The sequence below is a fragment of the Chenopodium album genome, chromosome 3 (genome assembly GCF_948465745.1).
Source record: "Chenopodium album chromosome 3, dcCheAlbu1.1, whole genome shotgun sequence".
NCBI lineage: Eukaryota > Viridiplantae > Streptophyta > Magnoliopsida > Caryophyllales > Amaranthaceae > Chenopodium > Chenopodium album.
Genome location: NC_137836.1, coordinates 82,800,061 through 82,815,283, shown reverse-complemented (window position 1 = coordinate 82,815,283; position 15,223 = coordinate 82,800,061). Strand labels below are relative to the sequence as shown.

At 34.7% G+C, this 15,223-nt stretch overlaps 1 protein-coding gene across 2 annotated transcripts; it reads left to right on the top strand.

The window, feature by feature from the left end:
* The first annotated feature begins 3,305 nt into the window (after positions 1-3,305).
* LOC145620167 (uncharacterized protein At3g17950-like) lies at positions 3,306-6,458 on the top strand. Of its 2 annotated transcripts, none has more exons than XM_081674807.1 (3): positions 3,306-3,570; positions 3,879-4,028; positions 5,727-6,458. In XM_081674807.1, exons 2-3 carry the CDS (start codon positions 3,957-3,959, stop codon positions 6,213-6,215), a joined length of 561 nt encoding a protein of 186 aa, XP_081530933.1. In that variant the 5' UTR covers positions 3,306-3,570; positions 3,879-3,956; the 3' UTR covers positions 6,216-6,458. The 2 variants fall into 2 exon arrangements, with proteins under 2 accessions (XP_081530933.1, XP_081530929.1); XM_081674803.1 differs by having other exon boundaries at positions 3,306-3,649.
* The last annotated feature ends 8,765 nt before the right edge of the window (positions 6,459-15,223 follow it).

The window sequence follows — 15,223 nt, the reverse complement described above, 5'->3', positions numbered from 1 at the left end:
CATTTTTCTCATACATTGCCAATTAAATTACTAGGCATTATCAAGCAGACAAGCAGTATGCTAGTATACATGAACTATATGAATAGTTAAATGAAGTTTTATAACTTTGGTTGGTTGATTTTTTATTTTTTATTTTTCAAATTTTGAAGAACTTCTATGCAAACTGTAAATTATAGTTCCATCCTAAATGATAAATAGATTTTTAAAAAAAATGTTACTATCTGTGGTTATTATGTACATTTACAATTACTATTTGTGTAGTCAATTTTTTCCGAAACATAATTATTATATTTTCGATAGATTTACAACTTTTGTAAAAAGTTGACTTTAATGAACCAAACAACTAGCCTGTTAGTTGGATCAATCTTTTGCATGTTGAATTTTAAGGCAACGCCATATGCCATGCAGATGATGGTCAGTGGTTGCAAAACTTTCAATCAATAGCAGTATGACTGTATGAGTGTATGACTGGACCATAATGTGAGACTTGGGAGCTAACTCATTGAGAATTGTCTTTTTTTTTTTTTTTTTTTTTTTTGAAAGAACATTGAGAACTGTCTAATCTTAACCTTTTCTCTTCTTTTTTTTTTTTTGGTCTTTCATATTTGGAAAGTAATTCATATTAGAAAATACAAAATTAATGATCTTAATTGTTGTTTGTATGCCCGTCGAATCAATGCTTACCCCCCTTTTTTTAGTAAGAATTAAAATTTAGCGAAAACACTAAGAGAGCCTCCTCACACAGACTAGGATTGAAGGATTATACACATGGCAATACGAATCAATAAGATGCGACTTCTAGGCATAGTGTCTGATAACGTGTTTGTGTTGAGAACCCTAGTCATAATATTGTCATTAAAGAACCTAATTTCAGTTGTAATTTTTTCTTAGAATAATCATGATCAAAATCCTTACCACATGCAATTAGAGTTTATTGGTTGAAGTTTTATGTTACTCGAATGATATATCTTTATTAAAGTGATTTACACATTGTAATTATAATGGAAGAAGTATAATTCAATTAATGACCTAAAGTAAGTAAAGCTATAAAGATTTAGTTACCTGCCTTAACACAGGACCACCATTTGGTGGTGTGGTTATCATCGGTTAAATTAGTGAAAGATGCATTGGGTGGACCATTGACCATAACCAAAAGTCGTTCAGTACAACTATTAGCTAATTACTTGTATCTATTTTTTGCCAAAATAAAATTACTTTTAGCATGAAAAAAAATTATAAAAATTAAAAAAATAAAACTAGAGAGAGACTGTTCAGGTATCATTGCTATGATGCTATCCAGCAACAGCAAAAGTGGACCTCAATGGCTCAATTAACCTCACCTTTTTCGCATCTTTTCTCTTGGTAGGTCCTTTCTACTCAATCTATGGCTTTATGAAATCCTTCTTATTCCTTAACCTAATCATGATATGATATGTCACCCACTTCAACAGGGTTATGGTCTTTGGGTCCCTCGATCTTGTATAATTTGCTTTCGTAATTAGTTTTGTATCTAAACAATTCGCCGAGCAATAGTTGGTAGGGGTTTCACCTTATGACGTCCTTGAGATCTAAAGGTCTGATCCCTAACACTTGTGGTTCATGAACAAAATTTCAATGATTACAATTTGTTTAAGAAACAAGTCTTCTAATTTCTTCTCACCTGGGTTTAATGCATCTGGTTGATTCATGTGACTAAGAAGAGAACTGAAGGTGTTGTAAACAAGCATGGAGTAATTAAATTTTGGACCTTCATTTAATCTCTACTGTTGCATGCAATTTATCATTGGATCCATCGTAAATGTCTTCGTTTTCACGAATATTGCATGTCCCACTTATTCAATTTAACTAGTTGTGTAAAGTATAACCAACCAATTTTGACTCCCTATTTTAGATTTTGAGTTTTGACAGTAGAATCTTCTACATAGTTACATTGTCATATAAACAAGTGTACTTCAATCCAGTTAATTGTACAGAAATAAACATAAGTGAACAGATGACATTTTAAAATCAAGATTTAGGCGGTTTTTAGCATATTTTCCTGTGCTTACATCTCTACCACTCGGAATTTGAATCAAACACGATTTAACATTTTTACTTATTAATGATTATTAATAATGGTGAACATACCGTCCTACCATCCTCATTTTCTTAATCTTCCAAATTGAGGCTTTTTTTTATTATTATTATTATTTTTTTTTTGAGAAATCCACAATAGTTTATTGACTTTTAAATTGGGTATGTAATAAAATTGTAATAAGCATTATTACAAAAAAAAAAAAAAAAAAAAAAAAAAATCTTATAATAATGAGATCATCTTGCATTCCCCTTCAAGATAAGTGGAATGAGAAACAATTATGGACTAAATTATTGAGATGAGTTGATGTGCTCCATGCATGCACATTCCCTTATAAATTGGATTAGATAGAACAAGGTATTGTGATCATTATCCTTGCCTCCTTGCTATAGTATTATTGTATCAAACCTTTTAGAACCATATTCATCAAAGAACAATAAATTCCTTTATATTTACATTTTGATATCAAAGTTCAAAATTCCTTTGTATAACAATAATAATCTTTACATGGATTGACAAAGTACAAAGAATATTGATAGCTAAAGAGTATAGAATGTCAAGTAAAAAAAAAAAAAAAAAAAAGAATGTGTCACGATTCTTTAAGAATTACTAGTAATAATAATATTTTACTACGAAATTAGGAGTTGTAGATATTTAATTATGCTATCAAGATCCTCATACTTGACACCCTTCATATTTTTACGAGTTTTTGACTTAATCATCTTCCTTGTTTTAATTTAATCTTAATATTATGCCTTTTAAAATTAGGAGCATATTGTGGATAAAATCTCATATCTTTAAATTTTAGTGTGATCTATTATTTCTTATTTGACCATCATCAAACTCTCAATCTTCTTTTGGACTTGTGTTGATCCGTCTTAATTGCCCCATGATTTATCACATCCTTTTCTGATTTCCATGATTAGTTGGTAAATTTAGACCTAATGAAGTTGTTAATATGTACAATATAAAATTCCCAATTGAGTGTTACATTTTGGCAAAAAAGAAAGAACAATTTTACTACACTTCCATAGGCATCAAGCCTTGGAAAAAGTTTCACTAGTACATTAAAATAAAGCACAAAATGCTAAAAAAAAGAACTAAACAGCATTGTCATTTTAATTTTTAACAGCATATGCAAAATTAGCTGAATAACCCTTTAACTTTTTACCTTTTTCCCCCTTTATTATAATTATAAATTGTCTGTGTTACCAAATTATTCTGTTTCCTCTTTTCAGTCAACAAATGATATGTCCATATGCTAATTGGTTCCTCTTTTTTTGACTCTCTTCCCTTCTTTCTTTCTTTCTTTTAATTTTTTTTTTTAACTTTTAATTTTTAATTTTATCACTCCCATTTCTCACACTACTCTCTGTTCCCTGCTCCTGAAAGTTGCTAAAATCTGTAACACTTCACCACCTTCCTTTAATTTGTTGAACAAGAAAAGCCAAAAAAGGAAAAATGACAGAGATCTTCTCCTCTTCTTGTTGATTGAGGTGACCATTCCCATGCATTTTCTACTATAATACTTCATTTCAATCACTCTCTTGTTTTGCAGCTATGGCTGCACACCAGGTATTTGTTAAATCGTCTTCTTTTTTTCCCTAATTTTTAAAAAAATATCTCATTTTTCTAAATGGGTTTTTCATTTTAATGAAATGGGTATCTTTATTTTCTTCACCTTTTTACAAATTAATTGTGAAATTGTTGAATTTTCTCTCTACTTTCTGGGTTTTTTTTTCTGGGTGAAATTTGATTTCTGCCGACACTAAATTAGTGAAAGTTTTGTTTTTGTTGAGTGCAGGAAGAGGGTTGGCCTCTGGGTTTGCAGCCATTGAATGTGAGAATTGGATTAGGAAGAGCTCGAGATTATTTTGGGTCAATGTCATTCAATACTACAATGCTTACTGGTTCACCAACTTCTACAGATTCTTCATCTGATTTAGACACTGAGGTAAAAATAAACTAATGTTGCAGAATGTGTTGAAATGACAGTTAAATCACTGATAAAAACTGTATATTCTGCTTTCTTTTTCACGTGCTAAGATTGAAATTTGAGGAATTATTAAGTTTTGATGTTTGATTGATGTGATTTTTCATGCATCTCAGTTTTTTGTTTCTTGCAGCTTGTCTTCTTTTTGGATTGTTATACTCCATGTTTGATATAATTGCTAATATTCATAATCAGTAGGCTGAAAGTACAAATTTAGGTGATTGCTGGTATAAATTCACAGTTGTTGCTCTCATTATTTACTACTCTAATTAAGTAATTATGCAATGTGATGCTCTCTTTGTCTCAAATTACTTGACCATATGATAATCAGGCTATTAGCACGCTTTTTGAAAAAGTAGAGGAGAAATGGGTGAACAAATGTGAGACCCCAATGAAGAAAAAGTAGAGAAAAAAAAAGCTAAACATTATGGAAATGAGACAAATAATTGTAACAACCCAAAAGGGAATATGGGGCAATTAAGTTAGGATTGACTGATTGAGGGAGTATGATAATGTTGAGTTTTTATGTGGAAGAGAGTTTTGCCCTCTTGCTACTAGTTTGTTCAGAATGTGTCAGTACAGAAAACATTTAGTTTCACCTACAAGACAAACAATGTTCAGGTTTATATTTTGTTTGTTGGATTTTTGTTGAAAACAAGAATTGGAAATTCCTTGATTACACTAAATCCAATTGTAAGCTTAGAGAGTGATGAATGATTAATTTTGTGTGTAAAAGCTCTTAATCTCAATCCTGTAGGCTATAGTTTGCCACACCATGACGGCATGACTTCCTTCATATAATCCTTATTAGTGATGGATCACTGGTGAATGTGCCAATGTGGTTCATCAAGTTCCAAGAGTGCTTAAACGAATGTAAAAGTCATAAACTTTTTCCCTTGATTAACATCAGATAAGATGTCGTCTTGCAAATGTGATGAATTATATTGTGATGTTTAGAGAGTCTTAAAGCTTCTAATTCATATTTGCCACCTCCTACTGTTTTTACTATTTCACTGCTGTTAACCCGGTAGAGTGTTATATCAGCCAGGAAGGCTAATGCACACATTTCCGAGGGTGGATATTCAAGGGCATTTTTCGGTAGTTTGTGGTAGATACAATATTAATATAAGATGCCCTGAAAATATAGGGAGATACTTTTAAGGAGAAAAGGCAGTGAGAGTGGATCTATGAGTCTGACTCACTCTCAGAGATGAGTGAATTCTTTCTCCTCTAGTAGTTGTTAATTTTTCTTTAGTTAAGCACATGATGAGTAATGATAAATTTTAATTTTATGTATTTAAATCTTATGATCCTGATAATCTGATATTTAAGAAATTGTACTGTGTATCTCTTTCATTTTCTGCTTTGTTAATTAATTTGTTGGCCAAAGATTTAGCTTTTATGGCGCATGCCTGAGATGAGTAACTTTCTCTGCACATGAATCATGATACACCATTTTGGATTCTACTTTAACTTGCCTTCATGCTGAGGTTGTCTAGGCTTGAGGAAATATTCAGCCCTGAGTTCTAAGTGTATTCGATGTTGTTCAGCATTGCAGTAAATATATACCCATGTATCACATGGTAGCTGCTATGTTATATTAATGGCTTATCTCAGCAAGCATTTCTGAATCATTTCATGCTTTAAATTTCCTTGCAGTCCACAGGGTCCTTCTTCCATGACAGAAGCATCACATTAGGAAGCCTTATTGGAGTTTCTAGCATTCTAGAACTTTCTAGAAGATCAATAAGGGGAAGAAGACCAGAACCACTCAAAGTCAAGAAACCTTGCAAGGCTAAACCTTGGATCTTCTCTCTTTGCTCAAGGGACAGTATAGACGTCAAGAGTTCTACCACTAACACCCCATCCCTTGGCCAGTTTCTTGCAGTGGAGAGGAGGGCGGCTAATAATGAGCACATGAGAAACCAGAGCCATAATATAGAAGTGCCAGATGAAATTTCTATGGCCCAGCCCATTCCCCAACCAAATTCGTTATTTGTGGATGGTCGAGTTGCTCCTCCTCAATCAAGCCCCCAATCTGGTTCAGAAGGTGAGGGCGGTAACAGTGGAGGAATCGATCATGGGAACCATCATGGGCATGGAGTTCCTGTGTTATTTTCATGCATGTGTGGGCAGGATACTCAGTGAGTTAGCATACTTCATCTTTTTATTGGTTGTTAACCATATTTGTGTGTTCGCAATGTTACGTTGATGAAATTTCATAGCAGGGTCCATGGATAAGTTTGTGGCTTTAGGAAGATGGGCATGTATGTTGTAGAGTTAGGTACATTTGTTATTCCTATATGCAGCAGTTTCCTTGTCTTTTGTTCATTTTGCCTGTCATTAAAGAGTGAATGTTGTGTATGAGAATTGTTCTTTTCTCCACCTAAATACTGCTAACTTCATGCATGTGTGATTCAGTTTGACATCAAAAGTTTAGTACAGAAATACATGATAGCAGATTAGTAGTAATACCCAGCCTCAATCTCTTGCATTTATATACACTCTGTTAGTCTGTTCTGTTTCATTCTTGGCTAAAAATAAAATACCCATCATACTTGACCCGAAACTAGATAATTGATTGGACCCAAATATACTTCGACCCAATTTGAAAGTGGACCGGATTTTTTTTTTTTCATGAAAATAGTTTTCCATTAGACCGGAATGACCCAACCTAAGTTAACATAGATTGCATAATTCTTAATTCATCAATATTGTTCTCAACTTATATAATATACTCTCATGCAGTCATGCTCCTTCAGGTCAGTTCAACTTTTGGGCCTATATTATTTCATTCAATTTGTAACATAAAATGTGTTTTCTTAAACTAACTCCATCAATATTTATTTTCATACGGAGGATATGCTAGATTTTCTTGGTGTGAGTGACAATATTGTGGTCCTAATTTGAAAGATGACCTAGTACAGTAGTAGTAATCACTTGTCAATATTAACAAAGAAACAAACTCTTAAACTTAATTGACTGGTCCATTCATTACTACAACAGATCTCCAACTTGAAGAAGGATGATAGCAAAATAAGAGTTGGAGCACTCAAAGATTATGAATGAATGGCAGTAATTAAAGGGAGAAATTATGACATTGACTCCATTTTTATGGTCCCCTTCTTTTGCATACGTGCCTATTTCTTCAGTAAGAGACTAAAATTTCCGGTTTCTATTAGCAAAAGTGAATGAAGAATACATGGCTCGAAACTACGGAGTAGTTTACATTAAAGACATATACAAACACGGTTACACGAATATGATAGTTATGAAATTTGTGTGTTTATAATTTATGTAGACGTGTCAATATTCAATATATGAATTTGGACATATAAACTACACAAACTACTAGACAAGTTTGTGTTATTAAGGCCAAATACAAAAGTCTAGAGATCTTGCCTACTTGCATAAAACACCACTCTTTTATTTTTGTATTTTAAACTACGGATTTTTTATTTTTATTCTTATACCTTTATAAATTATAGATGTGAAATGGGAGTTTCATAATATCTAAGAGAAGGGCTAACTAACTCTACCAAATTAGATCACTTCCCTTGATATTGATTGGCTATCTTATTGGCCTCAATTTGGATCTTGCTGATAATGGGACATGAGGGATCCAAATATATGCATATATACATTTTATGTGAGCTAGGAGTTTCTCATTAAAATATGGGCTAACCAAATCCCTCTACTAAAACTCATCACTTACCTTCTCAATGATTGGTTTTCTTATCCTAACTTACCCCAAAATTAAATACTTAATTAACAATTAACAATGTAAACAAAGTTTTTATTAAGAGAATACCCAACTTTTGTTTTTAGACCGTTTTTAAAAAATATGCTCATATTCTAATTCTGTTATAATTAGCATGGTCTCTAGCTTAGCCTATTCACAACTCCTCTTTAAAAACAAATCTACTACCTTCGGATCATATTATATGCAACTTTGGGGTATTATTTGTGAGATATAAAAAATTCCAAAGTTGTATATAATACGATCCGGAGGTAGTATAATTTAACGCGGAATTAAGTAAAGAATAAATTGGAGCAATTTTTAAAGTACGAAGCTTTGATGTCATCATAAGCAACTAAGCAACTAGGACAAGTGTGCAACCACCACCAGATATTTAAGGAGGCTTTATAAATTATAATCTCTAATATCTATTCAATTCAACTGATCCCTCCTTTTCATAGATGTCATTGAGTTGACTTTAATTTGTGTAAAATTTAATATCATCTGCCTTCAAAATTAATTTTTTATAGACTGTAGTTCTAAACAATTTATAAATGTTGCTCAGTTTACACTTGGTGATTCTCCTTTCGACAACTTAGAAAAATCAAACCTTGACCTTTTCAAGTGAAAAATTCAACTGGACTTGGATTACTAACGTAATAAAGTCAATTATTACATCTTCCATTGCGTGTAAGACAAATTAACATTCTGTTACATTGTTACGGCGGGAATAATACGAGGTATAGGTGTTTTCACACTAGCATTACTCTGTATAAATTTTATATTTTACGATCCAAATCTAACGCCTAATGATATCATCTAATTTACGATTATATGTTAGTCATCCTACCGTAGTACTTAGAGCTGTCAAAAGTTGATCCAACCCGAATTACCAACTCAAACCTGATTATTAACCGAACCATCTAAACCCGAAAAAATGGTGACCCAAACCCGACCTGACCTGACATAAAACCAACCCTAGACCCGAGTATGTGAGACCCGAAGCCGAACATGAACTAACCTGGAGATGACCGGACCCGAATATAACCCGTAAATTATTGACCTGAACCGAACCCGACTTGAACGGAAATTGACCCTACCCGTCAAAACCCGAATTTAACCCGACTTGTTACTAACCTGACCTGAATTCAACCCGACCCGTTCCTAACCCGACCTGTTCCTAACCCAACCTGTTACAAACCCGACCTGAAATCAACCCGACTTGTTATTAACTTGACCCAAATTCAACACGACTTGTAATTGACCCGACCCGAATTTTATAAGACCTATTACTAACCCGACCAAAAATTCAACCCGATCTGTTACTAACCTAACTCGAAATCAACACGTACGACTTGTTATTGACCCGACCTAAATTCAACCCAAATTGTTCCTGACCCGATTTGAAATCACCTTAAATGCAATTTAGACCACCTTATTATTGTTGATCAAAGCATTTTGTCTAGGAAGTCCAAGTCGGTCAAGGCGAGCAAAAGAAAGGAGCATCATCCTCAAATTTAAGAGTTAAATATAGTATATATTTGTTGGATGGTCAAAGGAGATAATTATCTTCATTCCTAAATTATAAACTATAGTTCACTAGTATATTGCCATATATATTATAGTCAAAGGAAATAATTAGCTTGATAAAAATGATAATTATCTATTTATAGTTAGTTGAACCCGAATATGACCTGACTTGGAATTGATCCGACCTGATTGTAACCTGCAAATTATTGACTTGAACATAACCCACTTGAATCCGAGAATTACCCGACTTGGAAATTACCCAACCTAATTATAACACGCAAATTATTAACTTGACCGAACCCGACTTGAACCCGAGAATGACCCGACTTGAAAATGACGCAACCTGATTATAACACGCAAATTATTGACTAGAACCGAACCCGACTTGAACCCGAGAATGACCCGACTTGGAGATGACCTATAACCTGATTATAAAGCGCAAATTATTGACTTGAACCGGACCCGACTCAGACCCGAGAATGACCCGACCTGATTCTACCCGCAAATTATTGACTTGAACCGAACCCGACTCAAACCCGAGAATTACCCTAACTCGTGAAAACCCGAATTAAACCCGACCTATTGTTCACCCGACCTGTTATTAACCTGACCCAAACCCGATAAGAAGTATGACCCGACGTGACCAGACTCAAGCATGACTCAACCCAAACCCGACCCGTATAGGTTATGGAATTTATCCGAATTGACCTTAACCGAGTTGACCCGACACACTTTTACCGACCCAAACCCGACCGTTTACCCGAATTGACAACTCTACCAGAAACCTCCAAAATTTCTCAAAAAGCATGGATATTAACCTTTAATTTTGGAATTTTTTGACTTTTTTTCAGCCAGAAATAAAAATTTCCGAAACGTTTATCATGGTCCCTAATACTCTCCGGGAGTCCAATTGGCTAAGTGGAACCATCCAATTTGCCTTTAGACGACCAATTTACCAATTTACAACTTATACCGATTTCATTAACTCGAGACTACCACGAACATTTATAACAACATATAATGACCATTTATGGTTCCAAACGGCATTATATGACCACAAGATGTATCCCCTCAAATCCCAATTCTTTTCGACACAGGACCCTGAAACATTCAAAATTACTCAAAAAGCGTGGATATTAGTCTTTAACTTTGGAATTTCTTGACTTTTTTTTCGCCCGGATATAAAAATTGTCGAAATCTTTACAATGGTCCCTAATACCCTCCTGGAGTCCAATTGGGAGGGTGGAACCATTCAATTTGCCTTTAAACGACCAATTTACCGGTTTACAACTTGCACCGATTTTATTAATTCAAGTCTACCACAAACATTTATGACAACAGCTAATGATCATATATGGTTTCAATCGACATTATATGACCCCGAGATGTATTCACTAAAATTACAAGACTTTTCGATACCGGGCCCCCGAAGACTCCAAAAATTCACAAAAAGCGTGGATATAGTCTTCAATTTTTGAAAATTTTGACTTTTTTCACCCGGAAATAAAAATTGCCGAAATGTTTATTATGGTCCCTAATACCCTCCAGGAGTCCAATTGGGTGGGTGGAACCATCCTATTTGCCTTTAAAAGACAAATTTATCGGTTTACAACTTACACCGATTTAATTAACACAAGCCTACTACGGACATTTATGACAATATATAATGATCATATATGGTTCCAATCGGCATTATGTGACCCCGAGATGTATCCCCTAAAATATCAAAAAAAAAAAAAAAAAAAAATTGACACCGGGCCTTGAAACATCCCAAATATCTCAAAAAGCGTGGATTTCGATTTTGGAATTTTTTGAATTTTTTTTCGCCCGGATATAAAAATTGCCGAAATGTTTACCATGGTCCCTAATACCCTCTGGAAGTCAATTGGGTGGGTGGAATCATCCAATTTGCCTTTAAACGACCAATTTACAGATTTACAACTTGAACCGATTTCATTAACTCAAGTCTACCACAAACATTTATGACAACAAAAAATTATCATATATGGTTCCAAATGTCACTATATAACCCGAGATATATACCCTAGAATTTCAAGACTTTTCGACACCAGGTCCCGAAACCTCCAAAAATTCTCAAAAAGTGTGGATATTAGCCTTCAATTTTGGAATTTTTTGACTTTTTTGCCCGAGAATAAAAATTGCCGATATGTTTACCATGGTTCCTAATACCCTCTAGGAGTCCAATTGGGTGGGTGGAACCATCCAATTTGCCTTTAAACGACCAATTATTTACCGGTTTACAACTTGCACCGATTTAATTAACTCAAGCCTACCACGAACATTTATGACAACAAATAATGATCACATATAGTTACAAAAGTCATTATATGACCCCCGAGATATATCTCCTACAATTTCAAAACTTTTAGACACCGGACCTCGAAGAGTCCAAAATATCTCAAAAAACGTGGATATTAGCCTTCAATTTTGGAATTTTTGGACTTTTTTTTCGCCCGGAAATAAAAATTTTCGAAATGTTTACCATGGTCACTAATACCCTTTGGGAGTCCCATTGGGTGGGTGGAATCATCCAATTTTCCTTTAAACGGCCAATTTATCGGTTTACAACTTGCACCGATTTCATTAATGCAAGTTTACCACGAACATTTATGACAACAAATAGTGATCATATATGGTTACAAACGTCATTATATGACCCCGAGATATATCTACTACAATTTCAAGACTTTTCGACACCGGGCCTCGAAGACTCCAAAATATCTCAAAAAGCGTGGATATTAGCCTTCAATTTTGGAATTTTTGGACTTTATTTTCGCCCGGAAATAAAAATTGCCGATATGATTACCATGGTTACTATTACCCTTCGGGAGTTCCATTGGGTGGGTGGAATCATCCAATATGCCTTTAAACAGCCAATTTACCGGTTTACAACTTGCACCGATTTCATTAATTCAAGTTTACCACGAACATTTAAGATAACATATAATGATCATATATGGTTTTAATTTTCAAACAGAATTATATGACCCCCGAGATATATATCCCCTAAATTGTCACGCCTTTTCGACATCGGGATCCGAAACCTCCAAAATTTCTCAAAAGGTGTGGATATTAGCCTTAATTTTGGAATTTTTTGACTTTTTTCGCCCGGAAATGAAAATTGCCGAAATGTTTACCATGGTCCCTAATACCCTATGGGAGTCCAATTAGGTGGGTAGAACCATCCAATTTGCCTTTTAACGACCAATTTACCGGTTTACAAATTGCACTGATTTCATAAACACAAGCCTACCATGACTATTTATGACAACATATAATGATCATATATGTTTTTAAACCGTATTATATGACACCATGACCCCGAATTGTATCACCTAAAATCTCTTTGCTTTTCGACACCGGGCCCCGAAACCGTCGAAATTTCTAAAAAAAGTGTGGATATTAGCCTTCAATTTTGTAAATTTTTGACTTTTTCCGCTCGGAAATTAAAATTTCCGTAATGTTTACTATGGTCCCTGGTACCCTCTGGGAGTCCAATTGGGTGGGTGGAACCATCAAATTCGTGTTCAAACGACCAATTTATCGGTTTACAACTTGCATCGATTTCATTAAATCAAGCCTACCACGAACATTTATGACAACATATAATGATCATATATGGTTCCAAACAGCATTATATGACCTCGAGATGTATCTCTTAAAATTTCAATCTTTTAGAAACCGGGCTCTGAAACCTCCAAAATTTCTCAAAAAACGTTGAAATTAGCCTTTAATTTTGTAATTTTTTTTTTTTTTTTTACTTTTTTTCACCCGTAAATATAAAATTGCTGAAAGGTTTACCATGGTCCCTAATACCCTCCCGAAGTCCAATTGGGTGGGTGTAGCCATCCAATTTTCCTTTAAACGACCAATTTACCGGTTTACAACTTGCATATAAATTACCAATTTACCGGTTTACAACTTGCATCAATTTCATTAAATCAAGCCTACCACGAACATTTATGACAACATATAATGATCAAATATGGTTCCAAACGGCATTATGTGACCCCGGGTTTTATCCCCTGAAATTTCAAGGCTTTTCGACATTGGGCCTCGAAACTTCCAAAATTTATGTAAAAGCGTGTATCTTAGTCTTTAATTTTGGAATTTTTTGACTTTTTTTCGCTCGAAAATAAAAATTGACGAAATGTTTACCATGGTCCCTAATATCCTCCGGGAGTCCAATTAGGTGGGTGTAACCATCCAATTTGCCTTTAAACAGCCAATTTACCGATTTAATACTTACACCGATTTCATTAAATCAAGCCTACCACGAACATCTATGACAACAAATAATGATCATATATGGTTCCAAACGACATTATATGACCCCAAATGTATTCCCTAAAATCTCAAAACTTTGCGACACCGGTCCCCAAAACCTCCAAATTTCTCAAAAAGAGTGGACATTAGCCTTCAATTTTTGAAATTTTTGACTTTTTTTCGCCCGAAATAAAAATTACCAAAATGTTTATCATGATCCCTAATATCTTCCGAGAGTCCAATTGGGTGGGTGGAACCATCCAATTTGCCTTTAAATGGCCAATTTACCGGTTTACAACTTGCACTGATTTACTTGTTTACAACGGCCAATTTAATTAACTTGCACCGAACCCGACTTGAACTGAAATTGACTCAAACCCGTTTTAACCCGTTAAAACCCGTATTTAACCCGGTTTGCTACTAACCTGACCTGAATTCAATCTGACTCATTCCTAACCTGACTCGAATTTAACCCAACCTGTTACAAACCTAACCTGAAATCAACCCGACTTGTTATTGACCAGACCCAAATTATTAAACCCGACTTGTTATTGACCCGACCCGAATTTTACCAGGTTTATTACTTACCCGACCCAAAAATTCAACCTGATCTGTTACTAACTCGACTCGAAATTAACACGACTTGTTATTGACCCGACCTAAATTCTACCTAAATTGTTCCTGACCCGATTTGAAATCACCTTAAATGCAATTTATACCACATTATTATTGTTGATCAAAGCATTTTGTCTAGGAGACCAAGTTGATCCAGGCCAACAAAAGAAAGGAGCATCATCCTCAAATTTAAGAGTTAAATATAGTATATATTTGTTGTATGGTCAAAGTAGATAATTATCTTCCTAAATTATAGACTATAATTCCCTAGTATATTGCCATATATATTATAGTCAAAGGAAATAATTAGTTTGATAAAAATGATAATTATCTATTTATAGTTAGTTGAACCCGAATATGACCCGACTGGAAATAATCAGACCTGATTGTAACCTGCAAATTATTGACTTGAACATAACCCGACTTGAATCCGAGAATGATCCGACTTGGAAATGATCCAACCTGATTATAACCCGCAAATTATTGACTTGAACCGAACCCGACTTGAACCCGAGAATGTGCCAACTTGAAAATGACCCGACCTGATCATAATCCGCAAATTATTGACTTGAACCGAACCCGACTCTTACCCGAGAATGACCCGACCTGATTCTAACCTGCAAATTATTGACTTGAACCGAACCCAACTAGAACCCTAGAATTACCCTAACCTGTGAAAACCCTAATTAAACCCGACCTATTGTTCACCCGACTCGAATGTACTCCGACCTATTATTGACCCGACCTAAACCCGACCCAAACCCGATAAGAAGTATGACCCGACTCAAGCATGACCCAACCCAAACCCAACCTGTATAGGTTATGGAATTAATCCGAATTGACCCGACCCGAGTTAACCCGACCCACTCTTATCCAACTCAAACCCGACCCGTTTATCCAAATTGACAGCTCTAGTAGTACTCCGTGAGATCCAACCTAATCCTAGCTGGCTAGCTAGGCTCAAGAAAGAATAGAGGCCTTAACT